At 37.3% G+C, this 24,794-nt stretch overlaps 1 protein-coding gene across 3 annotated transcripts in view; it reads right to left on the bottom strand.

Annotated features, from left to right (window-relative positions):
* ankfn1b (ankyrin repeat and fibronectin type III domain containing 1b) overlaps positions 1-24,794 on the bottom strand; it is a 212,083-nt gene that overhangs the window by 59,002 nt on the left and 128,287 nt on the right. For all 3 annotated transcript variants that reach the window (XM_074663682.1, XM_074663681.1, XM_074663683.1), the window contains one exon: positions 22,179-22,219. In XM_074663682.1, coding sequence (XP_074519783.1) covers positions 22,179-22,219 — 41 coding nt within the window. The remainder of the gene's footprint in view (positions 1-22,178; positions 22,220-24,794) is intronic.

Genomic DNA, 24,794 nt, shown 5'->3' with positions numbered 1-24,794 from the left:
ACTCTCTGGAGATCTCTGGGACAGTCCAAAAGGTACCTTACCCAGAACACCATGTCCCCTTCTTAAACAGGAGATAAGGCATCCAAAGTACACGCTTCATAAATCCCTTCTTTTGGTAAACACAAAGACTTGTCCAGTTGATGTGCTGTATATGTTTACAGTAGTGCATCAGTCAGAGGCGATGCTGGTCTGCTCTGCCTTTTTGTTGATAAATCAGCTGTAGATTCATCAACCCTCACAGAGACGTGGACTAGCAAGTGATTTTGGTCATTTTGAGAGTCCAGGTCTTCCTGAACAGAGGGGATGAGCTAGCTGGGATCCCCTGTGACTGATACACACAAGTACAACTGATTATCCAAATAACCAATTCAATCCATTTTACATCAAATAGATCCTTATTTGGCATAACCAGGCATCAAACCGCAAACCGTTGTAGAATACAATAGAATAGAATAGAACTTTATTGTCCCAATATACACACAAGAGCTTGTAAAACCTTATCTTTTTAAAACAGCTACACTTAACCATCTCCTCAGAATTGGAGATCCTGAAAATCATATTACACCATGGTCTGGGTCAAAGGTCTGCAACCTTTACTTTCACTGGAGCAAGTTTGCCTCTGCTGGATTAAAGTCATTCCAGAGCCTCAAAATCTATTTTACCTTCAAAATAACGGCATAGACGGTATGTTAAAAATCAAAATTCTATGCATCATTAAAATCTAGTTAGTGATTATCAAAATGAGAAGGTTTTTTTTAATTATTTTTGATATTGTACTTGTGATGTTTTAGTTTTTTATTCAATTTTTTATTTTTAATTTGATATTTAATTTGTAAAATCAAAAATGATAATTACATAAGCTAAAATTTCAAGAAATTATAAAATTGCAAAAAATTTAAAAAATTTTTTTTTAAAAAACTACGAGAAAATTCAAAACTCTTTGAAAATTGAAAAATTATGAAAAAAAATCTAAAAAAAATGAATTATCAAACATTTACAAAAAAACACAAAACTCTGAAAATTCAAAAGTTCAAAAATTACAAAAATTATAAAGAAATGAATTATTAAACATTTACAAAAAAACACAAAACTCTTTGAAAATTCAAAAATTCAAAAATTACAAAAAAAAAACTAAAAAAATTGAATCATCAAAATTTACAAAAAATACAAAACTTTGAAAATTCAAAAATTGTTAAAAAATCTAAAAAAATTGAATTATCAAAAATTTACAAAAAACACAAAACTCTTTGAAAATTCAAAAATTACAAACAATCTCCAAAAATTGAATTATCAAAAAATAATAATAATAAAAAAAAATTTACAATTTAATTTTGTTTTCTAAATTTTCAAAAAAAGATTGCAATTGCAAAATTTTCAAAATAATTTTGCAATTTCCATGTGGTTGGTGCCGTCCATTCATTTCTGATAACAGACATGTCACTGGGCATTTGCCTTACTTTATCTATCTTAATTTATGGGGCGCAGATGGCCTAGCATTTTAGGTTGCACCCCATGAAACAAACAAAAAAAATTAACAAAAAAACTTATCTTGATTAAGTTTGAACATAATCAAAGCAAAAAATTTCGAATGACACTTAGGTTAGAGCAGGAGTCACCCTCTTTGTTTCATTACCACAGTGGCAAGAAACCAGATTCATGGCAAGCAGCCATCGACCATCAACGAGCTGGATCGAGACGTTCGGACAGAGCGAGGGATTAGAGAAAATAAAATGAAAGGCAGACGTATAGCCTGCAGCAGAAAAACAGGTATTTGAGACCCTGAGACTTTGAGACCAGCTGTTTTGTTCTTAAGACGTTGTCATAACTAAAGTTCCCTTTCAACATGACCTCATGCTCTGGCTTATCTAGCTGAGCCCTACCGCCTCTGTTCCCACTCCTACACCCTCAACTACTGTTTCCTGACCTCGCGCCAGCTTTTCCAAAGAGTTGGTTGACCTCGAGGACAAAGAGGCATATTTTCCCGTATGAATCACACAAATGGGGTGTGGGATTCTGGTCAGATGGCAAAGCAACCCCTAATTGGTGGTATTAAGTTGGGCTGGGCTGCTTCTTCTTCAAGGGCTTTTAATTGAATTAGTGGCACTGCCATGTGCATGCCAGCTACCGCCAAGCGTTGATGCTGATGTCCCTTTACATTTAACGTCGACTTATCTGAAAACCGGATTCACAAATAGACTCCAGCAGTGATTGGTGGGGATCATCATTGGTCGTTGTAATTGCCCCGGTTTAAATAGATCTAATATGTTTGGCCTGTGACCAATAGTTACATTAAGAGTTCCCTGCAAAACTTCAAACAAACTTTTGGATCAAGCACATGAGACGACACGACCATAGGATAATGACCTCAATGCCATGAAAACACACAGGATCATGGCTTCAAAGAGCAGGGGGCCAGCGGACACAGAGGAGGACTCAGGGAATCCCTTTGAGGGGTTTAGAGGAGAAATGGACATGCGGGGCAGGTGGGTCTCTGCTGGCAACTGGCTGCCTCTTGGCGCTCAGAGAGCCGGGACTCTGGCCCCGCCCCCTACGCAGCTGTCCCAGATAACATCACCACAGCAGGCACACTGCGATGATGCAATCCCCTCAGAGGCCTGCGCAGGATATCCCAGCCGATTATATTCTCATCAGAATCATATTTTGACTTTCATTTTTCCTGGTGTTCATTACTGTTTAACAAAATCTGTCAATGGACTGGATGTTTTTTCCTCAATACACTCCGGCTTAAAGAGGGGGCATCCAGTCCCTACAAATTAACTGATCCTGAAGCCATGTGATACTTTGTAAACATGACCAATAAGACTTGATTTATATCACTAGAAGGAAAGGCTTCACTGCCTGGCCTTAAGGCTTTTGTATTATTTGTTTTTTAAGTAGCATTTAGCCAGTAACAGCTGAACTTGAGCGATTTCTCTTGAAACACGACTGCCAAGTACTGCTAGCTTCAAAGTTTCAACCTTAAACTCTTTCCTCTGTTGTGGATTAGTTAAACAGACATTCCACTTGAATCTCCATTCATCTTAAACCTCTTTAACCTGACTGTTTACAACCAAAGTGAGGAAAAGATGCAGTAACAGCTCCAACACACAGCATTCCCTCCAGAGCTCCAGCCCCCTGCCTCTCTGTGGTGTGACTTAGATTATGATCTCGCCAGTAACTTTCCCCCAATCCAGCCGCACAAGAGTGCTTTTGTCACCGAACGGCTTCAGAAAGTTTACCTACATACACACTTACAGCCCTCTCTCTCACACACACACTTTCTCTGTCACCACGCAGGATCCCCTTCCTGTGAAGAACTCACCTCATGTCACTTCCCCTCTCTGTCCTGTTGCCATGGCATCAATTAACTGTTCAGAGGTATTCATGTGCAGAACACGCTCAGCCAGAGGACTGACTGTTCCTGCTCAGAGTACGTAAAGCCATCGGCTGTGAACTTTGACCCCTGCTCGCAGCCTCCGTAACCCGCTGCTATTTGAGAGCAGAGTAAAGACTGCAAGGAATTCTCGCAAAACCACAACAGCTCAGAGTCGTTTTAGAATAGCGCCACAGAGAGGGGCGTAATTACACTTTTTTTTTTCCTGCTATTAATACTCATTTATTACCCCTGCTTCATGTTCTGCTATATGATGATTATATGTTACAGTGAAGCATGTAACATGAGTGAAAGAAATGGTGCTTTAACGCTACAACATTAGTCATTTCATCCATCAATGTAAAAGAATAAACACAATTTGAGCCTGAACCACTTCACTACAAATGTTCCTCTAATGCATGAACATCTATTATTGTTGGACATATTTCTCATTTCCGCCCTCCTGGATAAAACCATACAATATATTTACAGTTAGAGCAGGGGTCGGCAACCTTTACTTTCTAAGGAGCCATTTAACCTCAACTCACCTCAATTAAAGTCATTATAAAGCCACAAAATCTACTTTTTCTTGACAATAAAGTCAACAATATTTAAATATTCAATAGTAAAAATCTAGTAAATAATTACCAAAAACTTGGATTTTTTTAATTTATAAAATTGTGTTTGAGATGTGATAGTTTATTGCTTATAAAACGTTTAAAATTTTCCAAAAAGTTTGAATGTTAAGAAAAATGTAATTTTGAAAACAAAAAAAATTGAAAAAAAAAAAAAAAAATGAAATTTGTTAAAAAAATTCAAAGATTTGAGAGCAACTGAAATTTAAAATAAATGATTAAAAAAGCAAAAATTTTAAATAATTAAAATTAAATAAATTTGCGAAAAAATATTGAGTTTTTAAAAAAAAAAAACATTTCAAAAACTAGATAAAGAAAATTTTCAAAGATTTCAAAACAATTAAAATTTTAAAAAAGGACGTTTCAAAATTAAAAAATATATATATTTTTAAATAATTGAAATTTAATAAATTTGTGAAAATTATTGAATTTTTTGAAAAAAATTAATTTAAAAAAAATTGCAAAATGCAAAAACTTGCAACAATTTAACAATGATTGAAATTTTTAAAAATTCACAAAAAATTAAATATTTTAAATTATTAATTTACCAAAACGTAAAATAATTAAAACTTTCAAAATTTGCAACTCTTTTTAATTTTTTCAAGAATTCTTTATTTGGATGCCATTTATTGATAATATTGATAAACTCATCATTTTTGTTGTTTGCTAATGTCTTGCCACATATCAAGCATTTATATTAAGCCAGCACTTTATTAGTTAAATGAATCCATCCACACAGAATTAAAATCTGTATTTTTTTCCAGATATGTCTTTTAGTGAATTTTATTTATCCTACCAGGGCTGTAAAACTTGGGTCAGTCACAAGTGGCAATCAATATCCACTGTGAGAAAAACAAAAATGTCTTTATTTTTATTGATACTTTTAAAGCTACAAGGAGCCACTGCAAAGAAGTCGAGCTGCAGGTTGCAGACTCTGAGCTAGTGCCTCCTCATTGGGCTCAAAGGTGCTGGACATATTATCCTTCATATTTGCTGTGAATGCAGCAATGCATTCACAGTATATGTTCTTCTGTGACAAAAAAATTTATTCTTCTTCTTCTTCTTCTTCTTCTTCTTCTTCTTCTTCTTCATTCTTCCGCCCGCTTTTTTGGACCGCTAAAACTCAGGCAAACTTCAACCGATTTTCACCGTTCAAACTTCAAAACGTGTGTTTCAGTGGGGACAAGGGGGCTATGACTTTTCAGAAACTTTTCACGAATAATTTCCGAGATATACGACGATTTACGAAATTTTGGTCACATAGAGATGAATGGGGAATTTTCAAAATTTTCTCCCTTCAGGACATTTTCTCAGCCTGCTTCAAACCCTCCTCATTCAGTCATACATTCAGCTACAAACTCCATTCAAACTTCAAAATATTCAGCTATCTTTTGGCTTCATTCAGTGGGTTTCAAATGTTTCCTAGCATTCATAGTTTCTTCACAATGACCCTTCAAAGGTCATGATGCATTTCAGCTCTTCGAGCCGTTTAACATTGGTGTGTATTGGACGGAATGTTTTGGCTCAGAGTGGGAGATTCAAACGACAGAGCAGGGAGAGGGGGAAACAAGACCTGAGAAACTTCTGGGTAAACTGCTCTCTTGGCCATATTTTTTGAGCTATCAACACAAATAAGCCCTCAGCATGTAAGTAGTCTTGTCCTGCTTCTGACAAAGTGGTTTTTAAAGCAAAAGGATGGAGCACTTTTTCACAAAATGGCCAACTGTCATGAGAAGTTAAAAAAAATCCCCATATACCTCCATGTTAATTCCTGAGGGGTTTTCTCAGAGATCAGTAAATTTTCCCTCATCTATCTATCGCTCTCGTGGGTTTGTTTCTTGACCTCCATGCATGAAATTTAGATCAACAGCTTCCTCTGGGTCTCAGGATTCCTACGGTGTGTTCATTTTTATTCTAGCCCTCACGGTTTTGGCAAGGTGACAGGAGATTCGGACTCTTGCTTTGCCACAAAATCTTCATAAAATTACTGTAACAAGGGCAAAGTTGTGCACCTGCACCTGCTGCCCTTGACGAGCTGGTCACCGTGGAAACCTTTCATCTCATGCAGCTGTTTTTAGTAACTCATCAAAACATCCAGGAACAAAGACAAGCATGTGTCTGTTAATTTATCATTGATCACCAATGTAAAATCTGGCTTCAGATAAGCCTCAGCAGACAGGTTTACATGATTGAACACACACACACACACACACACACACACACACACACACACACACACACACACACACACACACACACACACAGGGCAGAAAGTATCACACTTTAACAGCATTTGACTTTCATTTCCCTGAGTCAGCTCCTTATTTTCCCAGATTTTTTTCTTTAAATTTAAATTCCTTCCTTTAATTCCTGAATTGATTCAGCCAGTCAAACTTTTAAATCCTATTTTAGATTACACTGATTCATGCTTCTTCATCATTCTTTTTGTCAGAATTGCAAGCACCTTTACACCCTGATTTCAAAGGGAATGTGTTGGGAATCAACAGACTCCACCAGCTCTCTGATGGCAGTTGGTAAACAATGATCACCATGGCAACATCTGGCTTCAGATGGGCCTCAGCCTACAGGCTTACATGGTTAAAAAACTCACACACAGGACACACAGGATTACATTTTAACAGGGTTTAAGAACGCCGACTTACATTTACCCTCAGTCAGGTCATTATTTCCATCAATGTTCTTTAAAATTTGATACATTCCTTTAATTTTTGAATAGACGCAACAATTTCAACTTTAAATTCCTTCATCCATTCCATTTATTCGACCATTTATTTCCTTTCATCCAAGAGTTCATGGCAGGCTAATTCAGCATTCTGCATTAGCATTTCAGTGCAAGCTTTCCAGGAGTTCTTAAAACAATTTTCAGACATATCCTCATTCATTCATGTTCAGCATTCTGCATTAGCAGTTGAGCGCAAGCTTTTACAGGAGTTTTTAAAACAATTTTCAGACATATCCTCAGTCATTCATGATCAGCATTCTACATCAGCAGTTGAGCACAAGCTTTTCAAGACTTCATTCAACCATTTTAAGACAAATCTTCAGTCATTCATGTTCAGCGTTCTGCATTAGCATTTCAGTGCAAGCCTTGCATGACTTCATTCAACCATTTTCAGACACATCTTCAGTCATTCATGTTCAGCTTCTGCTTTAGCATTTCAGCGCGAGTTAATTAAGACTTCATTCAGCCATTTTCAGACATATCTTCAGTCATTCATGTTCAGCATTTTGCATTAGCAGTTCAGCGCAAGCTGCTTCAGCATTCTGCATTCACAGCGCAATTTCTTCAGAAATTGCTTTTCTAGTACTATATATACTCTCTCTGTTGACATTGTTTTAGAAATGACGTGTGAAGTTTTGTGAGGAAAACTGTTCAGTAAAAGGTATTCGCCTCATGAAACAGTCTCCAAACCAAATCAGGCGTTATGTAACTGACATGCCATAAAATCTCTTTTCATCTGCTGACCCCAGCGATTAAAAATTACACTTCAGGCAGTTTCAAGTCAACACAGCCATATCAGAAATGAAGGGAAAGCTCGTTAGCTGGAGAAATATCAGTACGTTTTATTGGGGAGACTTCAGTCCAAGTGAAATAAAAGCAGCTCCGACGTGCGGGGAGCCGTACAAACAGACATGGGCTTGGATGGCGATGGCGAGTGGAAAACAAGGCTTTCTTTGAGCACATTTTAATAAGCAATGTTCATAGCCTGGCTGCGCTCTTTTATGATTGGCCCGCTGAAAGACTTATTGTTTGCCTAATGAAACACATTGAGGGGTATGTCCCTGAATTAAACCTTGTTTTTGTATGTGTGCTCGCATCCATTACTCCTGCGTGTATCTATTTTACGGGTTGTTGCCCACATTCTTTTTGGCGTACTCCACTTCCACTGGCAGGCGGAGAGAGCCGGAGAGGGAGACAGAGATGAAAGAAATCCTAGAGCTTTGTTTTTCCCTCCAATCCTAAATAGTTGTTTTAGGGCGGCAGCCATTGGCCATAATTGCTGAAATGGGGTCAGGTATTTGTCTGTCCTGCTTATGATTCACTGTAGTGTCTGTGTCTCAGTAATCTGGAATCAGATCTGCGGTGAAGGGCAGCCCAACCTCAGACAGACCACAAAGATTGTGTTATGCATAGCGTTCTGCTGGTTTCAGTGGGATCCCTTTATAAACACGTCTCACACTGAGCCCTCTGTGGGATCGCAGAACCTATGCAGAGCAGGCTTGTGGTGGTGTTTCCAATCAATCTGATGCAGGGGTCTGCAACCTGCGGCTCTGGAGCCTCATGCGGCCCTTTGACTGCTTTGCAGTGGCTCCGCTCTACTTCACCTCCTACAACGTCAACAGCCCACGAACTTTTCATGCACCTGTGGCTAACCTCAAGTTTTACAGCCCTGGGAAGATAACTACATCTACAAAAAGACTAATCTGGAAGAAAATACAGATTTTAATTCTGTGTGGATGGATTCATTTAACTAATAATGTGCCAGATTAATATACATGGTTGATATGTGGCAAGACATTAACAAACAACAAAAAATGATGGGTAAGATAATCAATTTATGTAATAAAAATCAAGTATTCTTTCAAAAATCTGCTACATTTTTGAAAACATTAATTTTTCTTCTTTAGTTTTGCAAATTTTTTGAAATTCGAAATTGTAAACTGTTTTTTTTTCTCAATAATTACAACTTCAGATTTTTCTTTTTTTTTGGAAAATTTTTAAGTTTAAGTTTTTCTTCACAACATCTTAATGACAATTTGATTTTTTTTTCCAAGATTCTAGCAAATTGTTTAAAGTTAATTTAAAAAAAAAAATTGAGGGGAAATTTTTTAAATCTCTTTACTATTATTATTATTTTTTTGCAAATTTTAAAAATTTCTTTGAAATTTTTACTAATTTCCAAAATTTTCTTGATTTTTTTTTGCTAATTTTTAAAATTTCTTGGAAATTTTTGCTTATTTCTAAAATTTTCTTGAATTTTTTTGCAAATTTAAAAAACTTCTTTGAAATATTTGCATTTTTTTTTCAATTTCCTTAAAATTTTCTGATTTTTTTAATTGAAATTTTTGCTAATTTTTAATTTTTCTATAAATTATTGCTATTTTTTTTTTAAAAAATTCTTTGAAATTTCTGCAAATTCTTAAAATTTCTTTTCTAAATTTTCAAAATATTTTGAAAATTTTGCAATTTTTTAAAAGTAATTAACTTTGACATCACTTATAGAAAAGAATAAATAAATAAAAAAATAAATAAAACATCTTGCTTTGATAACTATTCACTAGATTTGAAGTAAAGTCGATTTTGTGGCTCTGTAAAACTTTAATCCAGGTGAGCTGGGGCTAAGTGGCTTCTTGGACTGTAAAGATTGCAGACCCCTGGGCTAGCTTATTGCCTTTACTAATAAATGCTAACAATAACTCCCTCAGCTTTAAGTGCTCATGAGCTAATCATAAAGCTACGTGCCAAAAACAGAGACTCTGTTATCATCCTACGCACATCCTCTCATATGCTACCAATCCACCCACCACAGTAAACAGAGATATTTCCATCCTGGCATCTTTCCCTCCATCCCTGTTTGTTACATTTCGAGTCTGCTCCTTTAAAAAAGAAATACCAGCATCTCCCTGTCATTACTTTACCCTGTCTGAGTCCTCTTTCCACAGAATCAGCACACACACCTCAGGATTTGTCAAGGCGACAGAAATGAGTAAGAATTCAGCGCCTTTTTCACTCTCGCGGGCTCCCTGTGGTGCTGGGTTTGATACCATTCCCTGTGTCCCCCCTCTGCGTTGATGTCTGGCATGAGTCTGACTCAACACACTCAGATACACCAATGATGGATCTGCAGTCAAATTAGTCTTGAACTGAGCTGACAAGCACGTGGAAGCCAGTAAAGTAGAGGAGACTGAAGATGGAGCACCGCGGGGCGAAGAGGCAGGCCGTACCACGAGCAATTTTCTCTTTCCATTCACTCTCAGGCGGCGGGGATGAGATAATAATGTGACTCACAGGAAAATGATCCCGGGTAATTTAATGACTATCAAACTGGAGAGATGTGATGACATCCAGTTGAACATACAGTCGGAGTATAGCTTCAGCAGACACCGCTCAGCTGTGATGCTGATGATATTCAGACGGCAGACGACTTTCTCTGGGGTCAAACTCAGGGTGAGGGTTCGAAGCAGTTTTACCGTCATACTGCAGGACTCTGAGGTTAAAGTATTAAAAACAATGGAGGTCTGAAAATCACCTGAATTAAACTAAAAAGTCTATTAGCCAAAAGAAAATGTAAATATTGAAGGAATAACTGTTGCCGTTTCGTGGCACAAAGCTAATCTTCTCTGCTCTGGTATCCTCACAATATGTGCTAACATAGCTAGCAACTGACGCGTTGCTAGACTTCCTGTTTTCAATCTCCACTATTTCTCCATCTTTTTTTGTCTAAGTCCTTCCAGACGTCACTTTTCTTGACTGACATGTCTCAGGTGTAGCAGATGGTTCTGGATAAGTTGTGCTTTTGCTTCCAGTGTAATAATATGTTCCTAGAGAGTTGCCGTAGCTGCCGTAGCTGTGGCCAGAGAAGTCATAAGTTTGTTTCCTGTTGATTATTTTCCTTCCCAGTATGTTCAGGTGAAGACAAAAGACTGTGTCACACATGTAACGCTGAGTATAGGAGCAGGATATATTAAATATACTTCATATATCGCAGGTTGTTGCACTTGAGATGTATAAAACAGATATATTCCAACCATCGAGTACAAAATTGCAAAATAAAAATTGAAAAAATGGAAATAAAATACACTTGCAAAAAAAACTTACATTTTTGAAAAAATTTAATGTAAAAAAAATTACACAATTTTGAAATTCAAAACATTTGCAAAATTTTTAAATTATTGAAATTTTTAAAATTAACAATAAATTTTGAGTTTTCTTATTTCTAAATTTCCACATCTTTTTATTTTCTTTTGAGAAATTGAATTGAATTCCATATATTGATAATATTTCTGAACTGATCTTATCAAAACAGGTATTCAAATTCAGGTAGTCTTTTAAAAATTGCTAAATTTTCTAAAGCATATTATTTATTTATTTTTTTTTCAAATTTTTGAAATTCTAAGTTGTTTGAAACTGTTGCTTATTTTAAATTTTTTAGTTTTTGCAAATAATTAATTTATTTTTTTTTTTCAGTTTTTGCAAGTTTTTAAAATTTAGAATTTTTTCGAAACACCTAGGCAACATTTTGAAATGTCAAAGTTTTCCCAAATTCTAGTAAATTGTTCAAAGATCTTTGGGGGGAATTTTTTTTGAAGTTTCTTTTACTCTTCGCAAGTTTTGTTTTTAATTTTCTTGAATTTTTTGCATATATTTAAATTTATTTGAAATGTTTGCAAATTTTTAAACTTTCTTTTTTTAATTTTCAAAATATTTTGCATTTTTTGCATTTTTTAAAGTAATAAACTCTGACATCACTTAAAAAAAGAATAAATAAAAGATGAATAAATAAATAAATAAAATTATCATGTAAATGTTTTGAGACATCTCTCTGCTAGTGCTTCTCTAACAACAAGCAGCACACTCCACCACCCACCCAGAAGAAGAGGAGGGAAAAACAGTTGCTCGCATATGTCGCCAGTCGCAGGTTGTGGGTTTCTTGGCTTGTTTTCTAAAGTGTAGTTTCTTATTTAGGCTTGTTTTGCTGACTGCATGATACCCACCCGGTTCTCTCCCAGCTTTCCATAACTAGAAACAAATGTGGTAACACACAGCCTACTTAAGTTTCAGTTTCTTCTCTCCTTTCACTCACTTTCACACTTTTATGCTTCTTAAGGTTGAATCTAAAATTCAAATTGTGGTTTACAGGAGAAGTTAGAATGTTCAGATGTACATTGTGTATCGCGACAAAGTCTAGAAATATCAAGATATTGGTTTTAGGCCAACCCTGCACTAAAGCAGCGAAAATGTTACTCAAAAAATGTGGTTAAACATGATCTTCCCATCCTACACAAACAGATCTGTTGAATAAAGGTGCATAAACTCTCATGTCAGTCGCCCTGAATCCAAGGTGAGCTGAGGCACTGACTGTGATTTATTAGTGGGCCAAGGTCCAGGAAACACATAGAGTAACATAATAATGTTCAAGTGTCCGGGGAGCTGGACTTATCTGATCGAATCTGACGGCCTTATCGCTGCTGCCAAAGATCTACATAAACCTGGTAACGGTCACCAGTTGCCATACACAACACATAACATCACATGACATCGAAACCCACTAATAATTCCTCACAGAATCTCATAACTCTCTGCAGAATCTCCACATAAAACTCCAGCTGGTCTCTGCTAGGACACAGAAAAGCTGATAAAACCTTGTGGAGCCGGGATCTTAACCCCCCGTATTGGTACTCGGAGTATTACAGCAATGCTGCTGCTCTGTCGGGCCCGCTGGCTGTGTAGCTAACGGTGAAAGAAGAGAGCGTGCATGTACTCTTTGTAATTTGCAGAAAATATGTTAGCGTTTGAGAGAATGGGTCTGAATTGCTTATATAAGTCCACTGTGGTGGATCCGTGTTCCAGCCTGGGGTCTAAACTGAGGTTTTTAGAGGCCAGGCCGTGCAGAGGTGGGCATCCCTGCATTATTATGTTGACGGCCTTGAAGCAGCTTGAAGCACAGACACGCACACACAATCGTACACACACGCAAAGGGCACCCCACTTTCCCCCATCTACCCACAATTGAGCACGGCGTCTAGATTCCAATCAGGGTTGAGCCAGCAGACTGAGGGGATTATTTATGCTGGAAAGCACAAGGGAACCTCGAGGAGGGAGAGAAAGTGTGTCTGTGCTCCCGTCTTTCTATACTTTGGAGGACCAGAAGTCTTTCTTAAGGTTGAGTCGAGTCCTAGAGAGTCAACTTTTCCTCATTACAATGAAGAGATAATCCCAGTTAGAGTCTGCTTTACAGTCTGGTTTACTGGGATTAGCTTTAGGTTTGGCAAAGAATTATAACCAAGGGTTTAGTAATGGGCCAACCATTAGGCTCACACACACACACATGCACAGGGGTCTGCAACTTTTACCTTCAAGGGATCCATTTTTCCTCAGCCCACCTGGATTAAAGTCTTCTCAAAGCCACAAAATCTACTTTATCTTCAGAACGAGGACAGATAAGTGGATAAAATTCTATGTATTTTCCAAATAAAGGAAACGATTATTTAACCCAAAATATTTTTGAATTTATATGATTCTATATGTGATGTGAAAATTTATACTTTGGAACAAATTGAAAAAAATTCAAAAACTTTTGAAATGTCAAAAATTGAAATTTTAGATCAATTTGCAAAAAAAAAAAAATGAAATTGAAAAAATGGATTTAAAAAAAATGAAATCTTATTTTAAAAAATGGCAAAAAAAATATTTTTTCTTTAAATGACAAAAATGGAAATTTCTGAAAATTGATAAAGGCTGATAGAACCTTGTGGAGTTGCGATCTTAACCCCTGGTATTAGTACGGTATTGGTATTAAATTAAATTTGAAAAAAAAAAAAAAAAAAAAAAAATACCTTTAAAAAAAATCCCCCAAAATCTTAAAAAAAAATGATATAAAAATTCCAAAATTTCAAAAAAACTTGAAAAAAAATGAATTAAAAAAAAAAGACTTCTAAAAATTGGCTTAAATTTTGAAAACTTTTTAAATTTGAAAAATTTGAAATTTTAGAAAGAATTGCAAAAAATTCAAAGAAATTTTGAAATTTAAAAGTGGGAAATAAACAATAAAATAATCTTAAAATTTGGCATTTTTTTATTAATCAAAAATTCAAAAAAATCTTGAAATTGGCCAAAATGTGCCAAAATAACAAAGATTTTTTTAAATAAAAAAAAATCCTCCCCAATTAATTGAAATTTAAAAAATGTGTAAAAATCTTCACATTTCTGAAAGAACTCTTGAATTGGCTCCAGAGTCCCAGGTTGCAGACCCCTGCCAATGCAGATTCACAGACTAACCCCCCCCTGAAAAGAAAGAGGTCTGAGAGAAACAGCAGCAGTGGTGGATTGACTAGCTCATTGACTAGATTGATAAAGAGAGAAAACACTAGAAATAAGGACGAGGAGGTAAAGACAAAAATAAGATGTTTTTTTTCTGATTATTGCTCAGCGTCCACCCTTATAAGCTCAGAAACACCTCCTCTCAAACACAAACACAAGAAGGTGCCGGATTCTGTTTGTTTGCAGCTGAAGTCACACGTCTTCCTTCCTGCTGTGCGTGTTTCTGCTTCACCGTCTGTTGCAGGCGCCATACTGCCGACTGTTCTTCTTCACAGGTCGGAAAATACAGACGTTTGGTCTTTTTTGTATCTGGTGAACATGCATGCAGTATGTTTATGTGTGTCGCAGATGGATTTAACAGCAGGGGTCTTCAACCTGTAGCTCTGGAGCCTCATGCTGCTCTTTGACTCCAATGCAGTTGATCCTTGTAGCTTTAAAAAAATCTTGAAATAAAGAATTTTTATTTTTCTTACAGAGGGGAACTGATGATTCAAGACACTGACACTAAATAAAATCATGCGTAACTATTTCACTTCCTCATCTGAGGGTACAGGTCTTCCAAACATTAAGATCTTTAAAAATACCCTCTGAGCCATGCCAGTCAGAGTTTTTAGAGCTAACCAAAGGAAAATGTTGAAATGAAAATGAAAAAAATGACAAACTTCACTCCAAGTACCCAGAAGTGACCTTACACTGTGACCGCAGCTCAAACGCTGAGTCAGCTTGTTTTCTCCAAAAGCTGTTTAACCCTGAAATCACATTTGCAGCACAAACACACGCCAACAGAGCGTGTTCATCCCAAGTGTTGAGATGTTTCTGGGAGAGCTGATCGAATCTTAACGTGTGGTTTGAAGCCGGAGGGAGAGGTTTGCTCGAGGATTCGGCTTGTTGTGCAACAAAACGAGAAGAAAATCTGTTTCCCTGAGAGTTCCCTTCGCTGGTGTGGTGTGAGGACGAAGTGTTTGTATGTTACGATGTGGCGTGTGTATGTGAGGGTGTGTGTTGGAGGGTTAGCTAATATGTGTGCATGCTTTTGTTTGGAAACGCAGAATGGAAAATGCTCTGCACCGCTGCAGCTCGAGGACTCCAAATTCAACTTTCAGGCTCTTTTCCCTTCTCTCTTTTACACACACACACTTGAAACACACAGATTAATGCTGCCTCCTGTATTTGTAAAATAAATCCAAACAGATCCAACAGTTATCGTCACAAACACACTTCACCGTCCACGCCATGAGCAGTACAACCAGCCGCTCTCTCCGCCTGTCGTCCCGCTGACTTAGCTCCCTCTCCCACCACCATCACCACTATTGTAAATACTCCTCAATATGTATTTACGCTTGGATTTCAGAGCCCTGGAAAAAAATTAGAGAGCAAGAAGAAGCGGGTGGAAAAAGAGAGGAATGTGTTTCTCGTGGGTCAGACGGCGGGAACCCTCAGTCATTATTATCTTTCTGCTGCTATTTGACTTGGATTGTCTTTGTGGGGGAGAGGGTTATGTGGTTGGTCTTCTCTGGTTTCTCTCTGTTTGTCACTTTAACCTCTCGTCTTTCGTGGTGGCTTTAAAGCAGGGACAGAAAAGAAAGTTGCTCCAATGATATCTGAGCAGAAAAGTAACCAGAGTTCTGCTGTTAGCGTCGACACTCATGCATGAAGCTGGGCTGTGTATCCTGACACAAATTTTACAGTTTAAGTGCAGCTCACTTTCTGGATTGAGCGGGCAAAAAAAAACTTGTTACAATTAAAAAATAAATGCATAAATAAAATCATGCTGTGCAGAGGTTCAGCCTCAGACTGATCAAACTTCTGTTTATTATAATTACAACTAGAAAAGCTATTAGAGAGCACAGACCTCCACCAAGTATATTGTGATTAGTCCGACTTTAATGTTGCTACAATTTGGTGTTAGTTGCAGGTTTGTATGATAATTAACCACGTTTCCACCAAACCCAGTTTGGTTTAGTTAAGCCTCATCCTGTTTGCATTTCCACACTCCAAACTGTGCCCTCTAGTGGTAGCAGCGTGTAAGCCGGATGCCGAAAGCCGCAGCTGTTAAGTAACAGCGTGACGCAATAGCAGCACGACACAGTTTACCCCGCTAATAAATCCAACGAAGAAGAAAAAAGCAACACAGTAAACAAAGAGTAACGATGGACGACATGCAGCTTTTCGTCCTCTTTGTGATTCGCATGTAGCTCTTTGATACAAAGAACAATCAAGCTTTGTTTCAGAGAAGGCTGTGCAGCCGCTGTCGCACGGTAAGTGACGATTCTTTCTGCAGTGTTGCTCCACCTTCCGATAGCGGATCAAGTCAGTCTGGCACCCATAAGAAAGGGTCCCAAAAAGTGGCTAATTTCGGTTATTTGGGGATCTGTCCCAGGATAAGTTGGTGGAAACACCACAAAATGCGCGCCGTGCTGAGACAAACCAAACCGGTCTGCTTGGTGGAAACGCGGCTTTAGCTTTGCAGTTAGCTAACAGTTTCCCAAGAAAACTCTGATTCAGGTTTTTTTTTTTTTTTACATACATATCCCTATTCGTATTTTTTGTCTCTTTTTCGTCATCTTTGTATTTGAAGTGGATCATCACTCTGTATGGCTCATTTGTTGGTCGTGGACACCAAACTTTTTGTGTCTTCAGTGATATTTTTACTACTATTTCTCCTGTGTTTGTCTGGAGATCCTACATGTAACCATGGCTGCATTGTTCACAAGTGAACTCAGCTGTTTGCAGCCTGTAGCATGTCAATGCTAACTGGTGCAAGGCCGGATGTTTCCCCACAAGGTGAGGAGAAGGAGGTGAGGACTAAGAAGTGACGACATGGACCTGTCCTTCCATCCATCATTATTGGGAAAATAAGATCTATCTCCAATAAGATGGACCAGCTAGCCATGGTAACCCAGCAACAGAGGGAATACAAGAAGGCAGCGTAGCATCATGCTATTCACAGACATGGCTAACAGAGCTAACACCAACGCAACATTGGAAGAGCTTCACCTGCTGTGAGCAGACAGGATCCAGGAGACAGAGACTTTAGTTTGATGCTAACGTATATGGAATATTGCATAATATGCTAGCAGTTAGCATACATTGGTAACTTGGGCTTCAGAGTAGAATTTCAACTTTCGTCACAGAAACATATCACGGTCACTCTCTGTACACAACACGAAATTATAAACTCAATGAAATGTTGACACAGAAAACCTGTGAAGCTTTTAGTACAGAGAAAATTTAACTAATAAGGGAATCATAAGAATTAGATCAATAAGCAGAATCAATAAAAGCATTGGTATCAATAAAATCTTGGCAATACCTATCCCCCCCCCTGAACCCTGAGTTTAATATTTATGAAACACTTTATGTCACAAACAATGTGACAGGATTAAAATACTGCAGGGCTTTGGGCTCATGTGTCACCTGTAACCAAGGCAACAAGCAGCGACTGCTGGGAGAAAAGCCTGAACTGTGGGGAGCGTGGCAGAAGAATAACAGCAGGGTCTGGGGGCGCCGCGTCTTTAGAGGGAGAGGAGGTTTGACCGTTAGCGCCACGATAATGAGCCATAAAAACCTGTGGGTGATGGAGCAGCGTGTGCGTTTCTCCTCAGAGCAGGAGAAGGACGAGGTGAAGCGTTAAAGGGATTAACAGGAGTTTAAGAGATGTGTGAATATTAAAGAGGAGTCATTTAACAGAAAGCTACAGTCTGAAACAAAATGTTTTTTCATCCAAACAAACTAAGAAGAGCACAAAAACAAATGTCCTTTCTTACTGAGCTTAAGTTATTCCACCTCACACACACACACACACACACACACACACCTATGCCTCCTCCATCTGAGAACAATTACATGGCCTGCTCCTGTGAATAAATTAGCTCAATCAAGCCCTCTCTGTCCTGACATCCGTACCTAAATCCTCTGCTCCATAAAAGCAGAGCATCCCCCCCACTCTTTATGACGACCCCACCTCTCCGTTATCCCTCCTTCCTGTCCTGTTTGGACTATAGACTGTCAAAATAAGTTTTTTCTACAACATTGTTCAGAGATAATCATATGACAAGTTGTTTTCAGTTAAATGAAGGATTTTCTTTCTTTAAGCCCCTTCTTTGTCCTTTTGGTGCCTCTGTTATACCTTTACATGATTAACAGCTCAAAAAATGCCTTTTTTTCTCACCCTGGTGGTTTTAGAAAACTCTCAGCCTCTTTCTCACTTTAGCTGCTGTCTCTTTAAGGCCCCCCTTTGGTATGGAAGTACCTTAGGGCCAAAGGAATAAATTTATCCTTAGACAAGTGGGATCACACATTGTATCAGAAAAAGACACAATATTCAAAAATGGCTACCAATTTGCTCATTTTTTGATTTTTGTTTTTTAAAAGCCCAAATCTTTGCTTCTATTATAGCTAAAATGACAATTTTTTTAAGTTAAGGTTGATATTCATGCTTGATATGCAGCAAGACAACAGCAAGCAACAAAAAAATAAATTGAGCAATATGTCAATAAATGTTATCAAATACAATGATTTTTCAAAAGTTTTTCACTCTTTGCAAAATCATTCAACGCTAATTATTTAATCATTTGTTTATTTTGAATATATAAAGAAAATATATAGTTTTTGTTCTTTTTTGTGAATAGTTTCAGAATAATACATTTTTGTGAAATTTCACATTTTTCATTTTTTTGGATTTTTTTCAAAGTTTTTTGAATTCATTTTTTGGGGGATTTTTGCATTTTTTGTTTTACGATAATCTTTAAAACTTTAACAATTTATTCAATTATTTATTTGCAAATTATTGAAGTTTAAAGCATTTGATTTTTTTTTACAAATTGTTTCAAATTTTAGGTTTTTCCAAAATTTCACATTTTTTATATTTTTGCAAATTTAAAAAAATATATATTCAATTTTTGGAATTTTTGCAATTTTTTTGTCTTAAACAAATCTTTGAATTTTAAATTATTTATATATTTTGCAAATAACTAAAATTTCAAGATTTTGTTTTTTTGTGAATTGTTTCAAAATTTATTTTTTTGTGAAATTTTACATTTTTATATTTTTACAATTTCTTTATTTTTTAATTCATTTTTTGTTGAATTTTTGCAATTTCTTTTTGTTCTAAATAAACCTTATGCAAAAAAAATTGCAAGTGTTTTAAAAGTACTTAACCATCTCATTATGTGTACAATTGCATACATTTAAAATAAATTGTCTTGGTTAGATAATTATTTTTCTAGGTTTCAACTATGTTTAGAATGTTCTACACTGCATTGTCTTGAATGTGAAGATAAAGTCGATTTTGTGTCTCCTGAATGACTTTAATCCAGGTGAACTTAGGAAAAATGGCTCCTATGAAAGTAAATGTTGTGACCGCTTATCTGAAGGTAAAACTAAAACAGCTGAAATAAATGAATTTATAATCTGCACTGAGACGCAGGGAATGACTGAACACATGGTTTCATCATCAAATCAAATCATTTTTCTGACCTTGTTAAGCTAAATGTTGTCATTGTAGCGTGTTGGTGCACAGCTCTAAAGGTATTAGATGTTTTGTCTAATGAGAGCAGATCAGAGGGCAGAAAACAAAGCAGAACAGAGAAGAAACACGTTCAGCCCTCGGGTTAATCATGATTTAGAGATAAAAACAAAACAAACAGTTCGCCGCAGTCCCTGTTTGAAATCTAATCTTCAATTTTTCTGTGTTTTAACTCGCTGTTGGTGTATAAATGCTCATTATTTTGTTTGTAAGTTTCTTCTGTTAGTTTTTCGTCTTGGTCGGCTGGAACTTCACATTCCAGGATACAGCTGCTCGTCTCCTGGCAACAGATGTCTCCATTCAGGCACACAGAGCTCCAACATGGACATAAAACTATTTCCAGTCAACACTGAGCCAGCACACCTCAGACAGACTGAGGAACGGACGCCACGCTGAACCTTTTCTTTTTGAGAGGTGAAAAGCTGCTTAATTTCACAGACTGTTCACAGAATCATGTCATCCTGCGTGAAGCTGCCTCAGACGTGTCAATGTGAGACCACTGAAGCACAGACAGCTTCAATGAGGAGCTGGGAGCTGTGCAGAACACCTTGTACAAAGGTAAACTATCAATGGAGATGACTTAAAGGTACTCTGAGGTAAAACAAGTACCTCTGACTGAAGTGTCGATTTAATTTCAAGGCTACAGAATCCTCAATGGAGGAAACGGCTTTAATGGATGAGAAATCAGCTTTTCAAAGGACCTGGAATAGATACCACCACCTCCATAGTCCTTCTAAGTATCTACTCGTGCAGAGACACTCTAGGTGGCTGCATCGCAGAGAAGAGGCGGACAGACAACAGATATGGAGTGAAGATAAATATAGGTGACCATGGTTTTGGTTGCTGAGCAACTAAAGAAGACAGGTAATTAAGTTTGATTGAGTCCCCGCCTCACAGGTCATTAGATATTTGTCCATCGTCAGTGATCTGTCTAGTCTGATTCTGTTTGGTCTGGTTGTTTCCTCACAGTGAAGTCTGTTTCTATATCAAACATGATGCAGTTTGTCTTATAAACGGCCCCAGGTGGAGGAAATGTTATTGCTAAGAATTAAATGGTGTAATTAGTAAAGCCAATGTTTACTGAGTGTTCGCTGAGGCCAAACAGCAGCGATGGGCTAATTCCACTGCAGCAGATCGCAGAAAGTCTTCTCATTACACTGTCATAAAAATGAACTGTGAAGGAAAAAGGTTCAGAGCCAGAAATTTAATGATTCCTTCTTTGTTTGTTATTAATTTTTTATCCGGACCTCGTTTCAACGTCGGGTTCCAACCTGATAACTTTAAATCAGTTTACCTCCTAATCCAAGCGTCCAATTCAAAATCTAATCCGAACCTAATCTGTTTAACGTAATCTAAATTTTGAGGTCCCTTCAACCCTAATCCAGACTTCTTCTGGATGTCTGAATGAGGTCCAGATTCGTTTCAAACCAGACATCCAGTTTTAACCTAATCCGGACCTCAGACAAAAGTCCAGCTAGGACCTGAGGTGGACCTCATCCTGATGTCTGGTTTTGACTTCATCTTGGATCTCATACAACTATCTGGTTTGGACCTCATCTGGACCTCATCTGAAAATTGGTTATAGGTTGAAACCTGATTTAGACATTATTCTGGATGTCTAGTTTGAACCCAATCCAGACCTCAAACCAAATCCTGACCTCATCTAAACATCTGGTTTGGACCTCATCTGAAAATGAGGTTGAAACCTGATTTAGACTTGATCTGGATGTCTGGTTTGAACCCAATCCGGACCTCATTATGATATCCCGTTTGAAACGTAATCCTGACCTCATCTAAACATCTGGTTTGGACCTCATCTGGACCTCATCTGAAAATGAGGTTGAAACCTGATTCAGACTTGAACTGGATGTCTGGTTTGAACCCAATCCGGACCTCATTATGATATCCCGTTTGAAACGTAATCCTGACCTCATCTAAACATCTGGTTTGGACGTCATACAGACCTCATTTGAAAGTCCGGTTTGGTCCTGACCTAGATATCTTGTTTAAATTTAATCCAGATCTAACCTAGATATCCTGTTCAAGCCTAATCTGGACCTCATTCAGACATCCAGTTTTAACGTAAGCCAGACTTCTATCAAAACTATCCAAAAATCAAGTTTGGACCTGATCCGGACCTCATTCTGGCGTCTGGTTTGAACCTCCTCTGTATCTCATCCAAATATCTAATTTTTAGTGATCTGAAAATGAGGTTCAGACCTCATCTTGATGTCTGGTTTGAACCTTATCTGGACCTCATGCTTACAACCTGTTTGAAATTTGATCCTGACCTCATCCAAATGTCTGGTTTGGATGCCATCCAGACCTCATCCGGACTGAGGCTTAACATCATCAAGGGCTAATTTCACGGCAGCAGATGTTGTCTCATAACTTTAAATTCAGTTTACCTGAAGTGTCAGTTTGTTCTAGTTACAGTTAAAGGCTTATTTAAGAAATTTCAGCAGTATACTGCAAAGTATTTCTGACATGGAGAGGATTATGGGACGAATTATTCCATAGATAAAAACAGTTTTATGACATTGGATAGAAGGAAGTACAAAAAGGATAAAGAGGACTTACTTTTTATTCTGACTCTCTTTCCGGTCAGCTGAACCCAGACTCTAGAAACACAAGAGAAACAAACATTACAATCATCATCAGAGACTTTTTCAGTTCACAAAATGATTTCATAGAAAGTTTACTGAGTGAAAAATCCCCAAGGTTAAGCGGAGGAATGAAGCCGGGACTGCAGTTCCTCCAGTGGCCACTTAAGGCTGGCCACAAAAGTGAGTCACATCCTTTGAAGCTCTATGTTAGAACACAGATGTGTCCATGTTTTTGTTAGTTAAGAAAATAATCTCTGGCGAAATTCACCTTTAAACCACTTAGCATAATTTAAGCTAGTTAGCATGATCCGTGATTGATGGATATAATCTGAGGGAACCAACCCTCAGAAAACCAACACAGCAGCATCCAGGTGTAGATTCCCCAAAACCAGCATCACTTTCGTTTTTAAGACAGTCTGTCCTCAGCGGACACCTGACCATACATTAACGCTCTGACCGGAGACATTTTTAGACTTTCCATCATTTAAATGATGTGTGAGCCTCCTCATCCCACCTGGAAGCACCTGGGGCTGACTGAAGCTTCCGGAGCCTTTAATCAGCCAATATCAGTCATTCGTCGACGTAATCCACTCCTTACTCAGCGTGACCTGTTGCACTCCGCGGTAAACCAAATCCAGGGTGAGAGCTCGTGAAGAGGTGGTGGTGACTGGTTGACTCACTTCCCATACCAAGAAAACCCTCTCTAACCAGCTAAAAATAGATGATGTTGAGACCAAAATGGCACAGTGAATAATGGGTAAGAGGCATGTGAGGGTTTACATTTTTAAAACTCCTTTAATCACAAACAAAACATCAGGAAGAGGATTTTTGTGAGAGCGCTTTTATGTCCTGTGTACTTCTGTGTGTGCAGAGCGGTGACATTTTGACATCACTGTGTCTGAGTCTTCATGCGAGCTTCGTGCTCCTGGTGGGCACAGGAGAGGTCACACAGAGTCTGACCTATCACCTCCCAGCTTCCCCACAGCGAGCTCAGGTAGTGCCACTCTTCCCCGGGGGGGAGGACAGGTGGGAGTTCTGCGTTTGAAAAATAGGTCAGTGGGGGGTGAAAGAGCACAATAATAGAGCCTGGATCCATGACGGCATCAGAGCATGAATAAGCAGACTCAGACTTCCTGATCTGAAGGTGGAAACTGGGTTTTTTTTAACCTCTCAGGTGTCATCATTGTTTTAAACCCACGAAGACTGAGCCACAGAGCACAGGACTGCCACCTTTACTTTCATAGGAGCAATTTGCCTCAGCTCACCTGGATTAAAGTCATTCCAGAGCCACAAAATCTACTTTACCTTTAAATTCTATATGTAATGTGAAAGTTTATTACTTTTTAAAAAATTGCAAAAATTTAAATAAAATCGAAATAAGAAATAAAATAAAGAAAATAAAAAACCAAATATTTACAAAAATGAAAAAAAAGCAAAAATAACTGAAACTACAAAAATATACAAAAATTCCCCCAAAACTTAAAAAAAATAAAAACAGTTGAAAAAATTTCAAAAATAATTAAAACTTCAAAAAAATCCCCAAACAACTTACAAAAAAATGAAAAAATTGAAAAAAAAAATCAAAAATAACTGTTACTTTAAAAATGTGCAAAAATTCCCCAAATAACCTAAAAGAAATATTAAAAAATATTGCAAAAATATTTGAAAAATAAGTGAAACTTTAAAAATGTGCAAAAATTCCCAAAAACTTTCAGCTAAAAAAAGTGAAAAAAAAATTGGCCAAAAATTTATAAAAAATTGAAACCTCAAAAATTTGCAAAAAATTCCAAAATACATTTAAAAAATGGAAAAAAAATTGCAAAAATTTCAAAAATATTTGAAATTTCAAAAAATTTGCAGAAATTTGAGACCCAAGACACTCCTTCAAAACACCAGATGTGTATTTTTCGCCAGTATTTATCTTTTTGACCTACTGTTTTTCAATGCAGGCTTTTACAGCAGCAATGTTCTTTTGTGAGTCTGGTTCTGTCCGAGGTTTCTGCCCGTTAAAGGGAAGTTTTTCCTTGCCATTGTAACTTGCTAAATGCTGCAAAGTCCTGTACTCATGGTGGATTAAGATAAGATAAGACTCCTTATCTTGTCTTGATGTTGGGTTTCTGCTAATAAAATTTTATTAAAATTTACGGGTCTAGACCTGTAAATGTTTTTGTAAAGTGTCTTGAAATAACATTTGTTATGGTTTGGCGCTATATAAATAAAGATTGATTGATTGATTGATTGATTTTGCTCAGCGAAATTGTGGCTTTTGATTTTGGCCGGATCTAGATCAATTTTTCCAAAGTTTCACTTGCGACAGGTACACATCCAACCAATCAAACTTAGACATGCACGGATCCATCAGTGCCGATTTTCTTCTTTTTTCTTAATTTCAGGGGATCAGTGATTGGTGATAGGTGATCAGCCCATTCTCACATATAAAACTGATCTTACATACCTCCAGGAAGGTCTGACAGCCAGCCACTGTCACTTTTTGCTCCGAGTCCTAAAACTCAGGACACTTTATTGGTGCTCCAAATTTTTTGCAATTTTGAGGTAAGATTGGTGAAATTTGGATGAAAGTCTAGAGCAC

Source organism: Halichoeres trimaculatus, unplaced genomic scaffold (assembly GCF_033239565.1).
Source record: "Halichoeres trimaculatus isolate MK-OKI-2021-1 unplaced genomic scaffold, fHalTri1.1 fHalTri1_scaffold_23, whole genome shotgun sequence".
Classification (NCBI taxonomy): domain Eukaryota; kingdom Metazoa; phylum Chordata; class Actinopteri; order Labriformes; family Labridae; genus Halichoeres; species Halichoeres trimaculatus.
The sequence above is the reverse complement of the archived record's forward strand: the minus strand, read 5'-3'. Positions and strand labels throughout refer to the sequence as shown.